The 11,084-nt window shown below is 41.7% G+C and overlaps 2 protein-coding genes across 2 annotated transcripts; both read right to left on the reverse strand.

The window, feature by feature from the left end:
- Positions 1 to 309: 309 nt before the first annotated feature.
- On the reverse strand, positions 310 to 2,799 carry LOC148816798 (transcobalamin-1-like). The gene is made up of 4 exons (XM_088939748.1): positions 2,658 to 2,799; positions 2,145 to 2,289; positions 939 to 1,060; positions 310 to 518 (listed from the first exon to the last, which is right to left on the reverse strand). Exons 1-4 carry the CDS (start codon positions 2,725 to 2,727, stop codon positions 457 to 459), a joined length of 399 nt encoding a protein of 132 aa, XP_088795874.1. The 5' UTR covers positions 2,728 to 2,799; the 3' UTR covers positions 310 to 456.
- Positions 2,800 to 6,458: 3,659 nt separating this feature from the next.
- Positions 6,459 to 10,585, reverse strand: LOC148816799 (transcobalamin-2-like). The gene is made up of 4 exons (XM_088940001.1): positions 10,511 to 10,585; positions 8,881 to 9,025; positions 7,837 to 7,961; positions 6,459 to 6,725 (listed from the first exon to the last, which is right to left on the reverse strand). Exons 1-4 carry the CDS (start codon positions 10,578 to 10,580, stop codon positions 6,646 to 6,648), a joined length of 420 nt encoding a protein of 139 aa, XP_088796127.1. The 5' UTR covers positions 10,581 to 10,585; the 3' UTR covers positions 6,459 to 6,645.
- Positions 10,586 to 11,084: the final 499 nt, after the last annotated feature.

An 11,084-nucleotide genomic window follows, 5' to 3' on the forward strand; every position in this document is an offset into this window, starting at 1 on the left:
TTTCTTTGATGGCATGTGGTTAGATGTTATTACTGACCATAAACAAGCCTTTTCTGTATTCGAACCCTTCTCAATTACCTCTTAATGTCTTGGTTATATATACAGTAGGCAATATCAACTTACTTTTACATCAGACCCTCCATTATCCAAAACCATACTACCAGGTAGATGGGTCTGCATCTGCTTAAATAGTGTGCTTAGTGTTCTGTCACAGTTGTCTCCCTGTTACGGATCCTCTTTTTAAATTTGCCTGGCTAAGAATGTTTTCTGTCAGATGTTTAGAAGAAGAATAAAGTCCAAACTTTGCAATGCATTTAAACAATTTATTTCAAGGGTGTTTTTTAAGTCATGACAGGCACTGTCATGAGAATCCTACACGTACAGCAGCCATCAGAAGGATGAGAGGAAGCTCTTGTGGCCAGTTCTGGTATTGCATCCCTCTGGGTTTTCCAGGAGTTAGTACGAGGTGAACCTCAGAATAATGTGGTCATTACTTTGTACAACGTAGCAGCCTATCCCTGCAGACCAAACCAGAGACAGCAGTATGGGAACAAATCCTTTAGCATTCATTACACATATAAAATAGGCGTCTACCCACCTAAACCTCTAAACAGATGAAAAGCAAGTGTTAAATGACATTCTATCTTTTAAAATGTTTTAAGCTAGCATTAAAAGTGTACAGATGGTTTGTTTTTATAATACTGATAAAGTCACAGTACTGGGTGAAACTATGTTGATTAAAAGCTCATTTGTAGGAGCTGATGAAATAAAAAAAGGTTGTTGGAGCTGGTGCTCTGATGTGCATGTAGGATGTGTATGGTGCTGTTCAAAGTGGAGACTCTCCAGGGTCCTCCTGGAAGTTCCAGATATTCCACTGTTTGTGCGCATGTTGGTAAGGATGCATGAAGCCTGAGTACTCGGGGAGTTGATTCTCTTACCCACAGTGAGAGGCTTGTTCGGAGCCTTCAGCAGCTCCCAGTAGGTGTGACTGGATGTGTTGGCCTGCAATCCGTTCACACTCTGCAGGTAGAGTCCGTAGTCTTCCACAGTGTACTGAAAGCTAAATTAAGAGAATATAACCAAACCACACAGTCATGTGATGTACAGAGGTTCAAATCTGCAGGGATCAGCTAAGCAAGGAATGTCTATTACTCAGAGTAGTGTCTCTGCTTTTCTACAGAGCTTTCAGCAGACAAGGTGATAAACCTCTGACGATCTACGTCAAGGTAGTTACCCTTGAAAGCTTTTCACTTTGTTTTATGCCATGCAGGGAAATCTGGGACTGTGATTATTCCCCTTAACCCATCACATCCTGTCCTGATCAGATGAGATTACCCTGGAATGTCTGTGGGATTGGGAATGAAGGAAGGCCTGGGTTTATTCACACTGCAAGGAGCAGATGTAGCAGACATTAATGCAATTCTGAGAAAAAACCAAAATAGCCCAGTGTTTCCTCTAGTTTTTGCCTCCTCGTTTCTGGACTGAATGATAGAGAACTGTTTTCATCTCACAGTTACAGCATGATGGGTTAGGCAGTAAGACGCATGTTTGTTTCATTTCAAAGCAGTACACAAAAAGAGTTTAGGCTTGTGACTTTTAACTGTGTAAGAGGTTTTGAATTCATGCCGTATGATGGTTTATGACTAACTTATCACTGCTGCAGATGTCTGGTAGCTAAAGGTTTTAGACTGGAAATTAGGATTCTCTTCCTCCTGAAAGATGTACTGTATGTCTTAAAACCGTTTTCTACAACTAGAACAAATAATTTTACTGAAAGGCATTAATTGCAAGAATATTGGAACTTATAGGTCGCATTTCCAATACCTCTCAAAGTTGGTACTGTACCTTGTAGATTGATGCTCGGCCCAATCTACAATCTCTGAGTTATTGATTCTATTGATTTCATTCCTTAGTTAAGTGTAGGTAAAAAGTCACTTGGAAAAGTAGTTAGAGGAATAGTAGAGTAGAAGAGCACAGTTTATTCTGACCTGAAAAGGTTGAGGCAAACTAATGGTAAAGATATGCATTAGCAAAGCTCTTGGTGCAAATCTACAGAAGTCAATGAAGCTATAGAAGCTGCAGAAGATGGGTGTGTAAGTTCTGAGCAGATCACAAGTACATGAAGAGCACAAAAGCCCTCTGACCTGAACTTGTCTTGATTGAGCTGGTGTATCTTCCTCATGGCCCCAAACAGAATGGAACCCTTTGGGATGCTGACCTGGAACTGCCCAGTGAAGCTGTTGTTGAAATCGCTGCGGTATGACAGCTTAAACATAGTAGTGGTGCTGCCTGGGAAGACCATAGGAAAGGTTGGATGATGTGCGAGGCTCCTGAGGTTTCAGTTTGGGATCACATTGAGAAAGAGAAACTTGTCCAAAAAACATACCTGAATATCCCTTAATTGGGAAAAGAAACATGGGATTCCTTCATTTCTATTGATTTCAAAATTGTACGTCTCCCAGCCTGAGCAACAAACCCACAGCTTCACCCATTTCCTCTTGGAAAATAGAAATGCTATGGTCTGTTGATATGATAAATAATATTAAACAATGAATCACCCTGATTGAGCCGACCTGTTCGCTTGTGTAGCCTGACTAACACATGTTGTTAAGCCCTTCTGATAGGAGCTAGGATCCCATGCCGTAGTTGTCTCTTACCTGCTTGAACCAGGAGCGCTGGAACCAGCAGCAGCACTGTGGAGAGGATCATGGTCACAGCGAGAGCCATCCTGCCTGACGTCTCAGTCAAATGTCTCCTGTGCTGGCACACGGGGCTACTTATACCTCCTCTCCTGTCACAGATCTGGGGGAGGAGGAAGAGGGTGTGAGTACAGAGGGACCGAGTTTTCAGTATGGGTCAAACTGGTTAGAAAGGATTGATTGTGCTGGAAATTTTGTTCTTGCTCTCCCATCTCCCTCCTCCTTCTTTGGAATGTTATTTTAGTTTTGATAACCTAACCTTTCTTCTTGGGCTGTCTTGTTTTTCGTGTTTTCCCAGCTTGTTCTCAGCAGCCTTTTTGAGCGAATGGCGTGTTCATACTCTTGTCATTTCCTAGATCTGGATTGGTCTGGTTCTCTGTTACTTGCCTGAGGTGCCTGGTTTTTGATCTCAGGGACTTGGTGCACCATCTAGAGGAACTGCTAAACTGATATAAGATCTGCTCTCCCGATGGGAGGTTGGTGGTTCAGAACAAGGCTATGTCAGCAGTGCACTCTCCTTTTATTGTGCTGGTGCCCTCAGTGGTTTGCAGTATGGGAAATCACACAAGTACTACAGCTAATAGGTTGACTTTGGCCTCTGGGGTTGCAGTAGGGTTGCTGTGGAAAGTCATTCTATCTGAGGATAAGAGTAACAATGCACTTCTAGGATAGGATCTAGCTTGCCGTTACTCTCATCAGGATAAGTGACAGCAGATGGATGGATGGACAGCAGAAAGCAAGACAAGACAAGGGAATGAGTTTTAATCACTCCAGAGTTTATTTGGATTCATAGACATGTTCAGATTTTGAGCAAAATCATTATGTATACTCAGAGTTCTCTTACTAGAGTGACTAATTAATTACTGCTAGCAATCTGGAACTTTGTCTGGTACTGTATATTGCATTCCAGATACTGGACTATATTATTGTTATTAAATCTTTAAATTGGTGTCTGTAACTTCTCACCAATGTGGTGTCCTGACCTGAAATTAGAGTTGGCTTGTTGTATTCTCCAAATCGCCCCAAGAAGAGAGCCCCTGTAGGGCACAGATCCTCTGAAGTGCAGTGGAGCTTTCTGGTTGATGGCGTTGTGCAGAGACATCAGAATCTGTGACCAGCTAGGAATTTCTGGGAAATAAGAACATTCACTCACTGAAGGTGTAGATCTTGATATTGACTATGACAGGGATTTCCTTCTTGAGAGTTTTTTCAATGCTATTTTCACTCCTGCAGACACAAGCAAAACTCAGGTTTGTGAATTTTATAGATCTGGATGGTTAGGAGTCAACTGTGAGCCAAGTGTTAATTAATTACTGACACAGCTTTTGGGCTCTAAAACTAAAACATGCCTTATACAGGCTGTATTATTGAAACATGAAGATTATAGATTAGGCATTTATTATTTATGTGAAAAAGTAAGTTTGGTACTATAATTAAGTGATATACAGAGATTGCTAAGTGTTGGTTAGCTAGACACTGTTAATTTGCCTTTCCTGAATAGCCAACACGTGTCTTACAGGTGAATCCAGTAGGGACTGTGCACTGTATTCTACAGCAAAGGATTACACCCCTTTTCATCAACTTTTGTTTGTCCCTCCTGCGTGATGCTCCTCCGGGAGTGAAATAAGCCTATTAGTTTCTGTATTTCCATTTAAAAAGACTGCACATGTTCAGCAAACAAACTCTTATGTTATTTTATCAGGAATTAATTGCTGTTACAATGTTTCTCTGTGTTTTCCTTTAGAAAGTGGTGACTAGTACTGGCATTCAGGAAAGTTTTCATCTGAATACCTTTCTAGTGTTACAACCTGCAATTTACATTGATGGGAAAAACAAAGAATTCTTAAGATGAATAAGGAAATAGATAGAAAAACAAGCTTATAAGGAAATGAAAGAGTGTAACAGAATACTTCCTTATATAAGGTGGTTCCAAGAACTGATCATATGAAAAACTCTTACTGCTGATAGTGTATAGAGCAGGAGGCTTTATTTCACAGATACTATAGTCTTCATAAAACACTCCAGAAGAGATACCTCAGACACCTCCCAAGCACCCAACCTCCAGCTAATAATGCAAGGTCCATTATATTCCTAATATCCCAGTAATTAACCCCCATGTGCAAATGTGGAAAGAACCAGCACCAATAATGAAAGATTTAGCACCCAGTGTGTCTATTTCCAAATAGCTGTCATATGAGTCATGCTGAAGAGCAGCCTGCCACAAAGAATTTCCATTCTTGCATTTTCTAACTACTTCTTCCAATTCAGGGTTGCAGGGGTGCCAGAGCCCATCCTGGCAAGCAATAGGCGCAAAGCAGGGGCCATAAAGAATAATGCTGATTAAAATAACCATTGAGTTAGCACTGTCTCCCTGTTTCACTTTTACATAATCTGAGAAAGCTAAAGATTAAAACAGTTTCCTTAACTAAATAATTACAATCAGGTGGTGGGCACAAAGAGAAGAGAGAAGAGGGCACAAAATCAAAAACGGCAAAGAAAACAAGATTGTATATAACATATGTATTTTGATTAATATATACTGACACACCTGATAGGTGGGGGCTGGTGTCTAGGCTCCTTACCTGGCTGAACCAGGAGCACTGGAACCAGCAACAACACTGTGGAAGTGCTCATGGTCACAGCTAGAGCCATCCTTGCTGACTTCATTGTCTAAGGCCTCCTATACTGGTACACTGGGCTACTTATACCTCCTCTACTGTCACAGATCTGGGGGAGGAGGAAGAGGGTGTGAGTACAGAGGGACCGAGCTTTCAGTATGGGTCAAACTGGTTAGAAAGGATTGATTGTGCTGGACATTTTGTTCTTGCTCTTCCATATACCTCCTCCTTCTTTGGAATGTTTTTTAGTTTTAATAACCTAACCTTTCTTCTTGTACTTTTTTTTGTGTGTTTTCCCAGCTTGTTCTCGGCAGCCTCTTTGAGCAAATGGTATCTTCATACTCTTGTCTTGACTTGGTGCATCATCTAGAGGAACTGCTAAACTGATATAAGATCTGCTCTCCCGATGGGAGGTTGGTGGTTCAGAACAAGGCTATGTCAGCAGTGCACTCTCCTTTTATTGTGCTGGTGCCCTCAGTGGTTTACAGTATGGGAAATCATACCAGTACTACAGCTAATAGGTTGACTTTAGCATATGGGGTTGCAGTAGGATTTTTGTAGGATTTTGTGACTGTCATTCTATCCAAGAATAAGAACAGCCCTGTGTTTCTGGGATAGTCTCTAGCTTGCTGTGACTCTCATCAGGATAAGTGACTTCCTGACAACAGATGGATGTATGGTGCTCATTTTGAGTAAGGCTGAGTATAACGATGGCCAATTACAAGTTTGACAAGGTGTCTCTAAACTGCCCTGGCGTACATGTACCCTGCAACAGATTGGCATCCCAACTCATGGTGTAGCCCTGCCTTAATTCTATTTTGCATTCATGTATTCTTTGGCAAATGGCAAGCTATTGAAATGACAATCTTATTTTGGGGGAGTCCAGGCAAGAGGGGTAGTGGGGTGGATGGATGACGTAGTAGAAGAGTATGAATAGCTCAGTAAAACTACAGGTGTAAAAAAGGTAACCTGAGAATTGCTAAAGCATGATTTGCTGCTCTTCCTACACATGTTTGTTATATCTGTTTACCAGTAACACATGCATTGATTGAATATCTATCTCAGTCCGGCAGTAGCCCACTTGTGTGTCATGTTTTAGAAATAAATTCATCTCAGAAAGCAAGATAAGACAAGGGAGTGCATTTTAATCACACCAGAGTTTATTTGGATTTCTAGACATGTTCAGATTTTGAGCAAAATTGTAAAGAATAGTCAGAGATTTATTACTAGAGCAGGACAGCTGGGAAGACCTTGTGAGGAAATTCTTCTGTCTGACTTGAGTCAGTTTCACAGTAGGAATGTAGGGAACATTCAGCCTCCCGATTAGTTTAGTGTAGTTTTGGATTGTCCCAGGTTGTGAAGTTCAGGATGATGTGCTCTTTTGGCTGTGGAATATAGCACCCAACTCCTGGAAAGACAAGGTGAGTGAACAGACAGATGTGCTTAATTTAGTTATATCGAAGCACAGAGACAAGCTAGCCCTGGTGCAGGGATAAGCATGAATTAAAACAGGAACTCAGCTGGACAGAATTCGCAAGGCATGGATTTCATAGCTGTTGCCATTAGAGACTTGCATCATCTTCCCTCTACATCACAGTCACATTCTAGTGTTTGTAATCATTTTGCTGGAAACCAAAGCAGTTTAATTTCCAAGCTTGCAACATTTGTGATGAGAACGATCTATGCACCAGCTTGCCTGACTGAAATCAACTTGACATTGATCATTCAGAGCGAACATTTCTGATTCTTGGGTGGAGAATGACCAGTGCACAGAACGTCTTTGCCCTTATCCAGGACCCAGAATACTGTGGCAACAGATTTATTTATTACCACACATTTATTGCTGATTTTCAATCAATTACAGTAACTAGTAACTTCACTGGTGACTCTTGAGTTCTTGTGGTAAGAATGTTTCTCTGCCCATGGTAACACACCCACATGAGCTCACTCGCCCTAAGGCTGTGGATGGGATCCTTTGGGCAAGTGGAGCTGTAATTCTCTAGGTGATGTGTTAAACACTTCATATGTTTTGTTTTCTTCCAGTACCATGAAGCTGAACTAGATAACCAGTTAATGAGGGGTAACAGTAACTATCCTGTGTTTTTGCTGGTATCTGCATTGGCGCTGATAGGTGTTCAGCATGCCAGTGTTTCTGCAACCAAGGAGAAGGCGGGAGAGTCAGAGAATTGAGGCAGTTGTATTGCATTACATGGAATCAGAACCGAAGACAAACATAAGAAAGGTTTCAAACAAGATGAGGCCATCTGGCCCATCTAGTCTGTTTGGTAGTAAATCCTTGACCCAAGAAACTCCTGCAGCCATTTCTTGAAAGAAGCCAGGGTAGCAGCTTTAACAACATGGCTGGGTTGCTTGTTCCAGACTCCCACAGCCCTTGAGCTGAGCTCCTGTCCCTTGTCTTCCAGTCAGGACGAGGATGGCGCAGGGCTGTGGCAGGCCTGTCTCTCCCGGTTCTTTGACAGCTCCCACAGGGGTGTGATGGGATTCTCACAGTGACTCACCCCGGTCCAGAGGCGTGTTGGGGTACCTCAGCAGCTGCCAGTACGTGTGGGCCGTGTCGTTCCCAGCCACTCCGTTCACACTCACCAGGTAGGGGCCGTAGTTGATGTTATCGATGGTCTCATACCTGCAGAAACAGCCATGACACAGCCTTGTATAGCTGAGCCCAGGCCATTAGCCCACAGCGACAGCTTCTGGCAATGACACAGGCAGCTGGAGAAAGAGCGTTAATTCATACTTCTTGACGCAGCCAAGAAACTTCAGAGTGTAGGGAAAATGACCTGCGGTTTAGACTTCATTCAGAATGGAAGTGTTTAGCATAGAAGTTATGGTAAATGTAGGTTTGCAGTTCTGTAAAATTTAAATTGTACTCCAAAACTGCTTCTTTTTTATTATGGAGGTTTTTCTAAAATAGAGGGTCCGTTGCTGAGACCAAAACCCATTTCTACAGCAGGGTGTACTGGAACAATGCAACTAAACTACTGTATCCAAAGGTACAGCAGCTGACTGAAATAATTATCACTGCATAGTTTGGAATCGCACACTTCAGGATGTTTTATTCAGTATTTGTAAAAGAAACTGTTATAGTATGTAATACTAATATTGATATTGTTTCTTATTTACCTCATGAGCTAAATGTGACTAAAATTCTCACTTCATAATCAGTAGGTAATTTATTCCAGCCAAGCACAATCGCTCATTTGTCACCATTTTTATTTTTCAGGCTTTTCCTGGTTTCACATTATTCCCCCCTGGAGAAACAACAGGTTATCATAAGACCTAAGTTTTCTGAGTTTATAGAGGCAGATATTGATAATGGTTTCCAACAGGGACTTGAACCCACAACACTCGACAGTGTCCTTTACACTTCATAGTACAGTACTTGTCTAAAATGGGCAAAGAGACCAAAGACTGGCCATTATTAACTAATTCTGCAGGGGGACTGTTTCTGCTACAGTATATTGCATTTGAGATACTGGACTATATTATTGTTAAGAAATATTTTAACTGCTGTCTGTAACTCCGCACCGATGTGGTGTCCTGACCTGAAATTAGAGTTGGCTTGTTGTATTCTCCACATCGCCCCGAGAAGAGAGCCCCTGTAGGGCACAGATCCTCTGAAGCGCAGTGGAGCTTTCTGGTCTATAGTGTTCCACACTGACAACAGAATTGGCGACCACCCGGTAGGTTCTGTGGGGAAAAAGGACATTCAGTCACTACTCTCACTCCTGGGGACTCTTGCAGGCACTCCAGGTTTGTGATTTTGTTTTAGATTTAGATGTTAGAAATCATCTGTAAGGCAATTGTTAATACGTTATTACTGACACACAGCTTTTGAGTCCTAGACACTGATTAAAACATGCCTTATACAGGCTGTATTGGTGAAACATGAAGATTATTAGGCATTTATTATTAAACATAAGAACAGTAGTTAAGTTGTATACAGAGATCGTTCATCATTTGCTAAGTGTTGGTTAGCTAGTCACTGTTAATTTGCCTTTCCGGAATTGCTAACGCATGTCTTACAGGTGAGTCCAGTAGGGACTGTGCACTGGTTTCTACAGCAAAGGATTACACCCCTTTTCATCGACTTTTGTTTCTTCTTCCTGCACGATGCACCTGTGGCAGCAAAATAAGCCTATTAGTTTGTGGGGTTTTTTAAAAAGCTGCACATGTTCAGCAAACAGCCTCTTAGGTTTTTTTTACCAGTAATTAATTGTTGTTGCAATGTTTCCCTGCTAATGTTTTAGTTCAGAAAATGGTGATTAATACTGGCATTCGGGAATGTTTTCATCTGAAGACCTTTTTAGTGTTGCAACCTGCACTCCATTGATGGACAAAACAAAGGCATTCTTAAATTGGATAAGGAAATAGCAGATAGAAAAACAAGAGAGTAAGAAAATAAAAGAGTGTAACAGATTGAATCATTTCATAAGGCGGTTTCACAGAACTGATCATATAAAAAGCTGTTAATACTGATACTGTATAGATTAGTATTAAGATTTATTTCACAGATACTACAGGTCTTCATAAAACACCCCAGAAGAGACACCCCAGACAGCTCTCAAGCACCCAGCCCCCAGCTAATACTGTGAAGCCCATTATGTACCTAATATCCCAAGTAATTAACCCTCATGTGAGAATGTGAAAAGAACAACCACAAATAAGGAAAGAAATAGCACCCACTGTGTCTATTTACAAACAGCTGTCATATGAGTCCCCTCAAAGACCAGCCTGCCACAAAGAATATCCATCCACCCATTCTCTAACCACTTCTTGCAATTCAGGGACGCAGGGGAGCCAGAGCCCATCCCAGCAAGCAACAGGCACAAGGCAGGGCCACAAAGAATAATGCCGATTAAAATAACTAAGTAAATACGTTAGCAACACCACCGGTTTAATTTTTGTCTTCTCTGAGAAAACTTAGGTAACAATGTTTTCTTAACCAAATAATTATATTTAAGTGGTATAATCTAGCAGCAGAACCAAATTTTATCAGAGGGCACAAAAGAAAATGCAGTGTGAAATCAAGATTATGTATGCAGTAATTACTAAAGAATGATGATTACTGGTTTGATTAAAGAGCTGTACAGTAGTTATCATATCCATACTCTGATTAAAATACTATACGCTAAAGCACCTGCTTGGCAGGGGCTGGTATCTGGGATGTCTTACCTGGCTGAACCAGGAGCACTGGAACCAGCAGCAGCACTGTGGAGAGGATCATGGTCACAGCGAGAGCCATCCTGCCTGACGTCTCAGTTGAATACCTCCTGTGCTGGCACACTGGGCTACTTATACCTCCTCTACTGTCACAGATCTGGGGGAGGAGGAAGAGGGTGTGAGTACAGAGTGACCAAGCTTTCAGTATGGGTCAAACTGGTTAGAAAGGATTGATTGTGCTGGACATTTTGTTCTTGCTCTCCCATCTACTGTACCTCCTCCTTCTTTGGAATGTTTTTTAGTTTTGATAGCCTAACCTTTCTTCTTGGTCTTTTTTTTGTGTTTTCCCAGCTTGTTCTCGGCAGCCTCTTTGAGCGAATGGTATCTTCATACTCTTGTCATTTCCTAGATCTTGATTGGTCTGGTTATCTCTGATCTGCGACTTGGTGCACCATCTAGAGGAACTGCTAAACTGATATAAGATCTGCTCTCCCGATGGGAGGTTGGTTGTTCAGAACAAGGCCATGACCGCAGTGCACTCTCCTTTTATTGTGCTGGTGCCCTCAGTGGTTTGCAATATGGGAAA

This window comes from Atractosteus spatula, chromosome 22 (genome assembly GCF_055471065.1).
Source record: "Atractosteus spatula isolate fAtrSpa1 chromosome 22, fAtrSpa1.hap1, whole genome shotgun sequence".
Lineage (NCBI taxonomy): Eukaryota > Metazoa > Chordata > Actinopteri > Semionotiformes > Lepisosteidae > Atractosteus > Atractosteus spatula.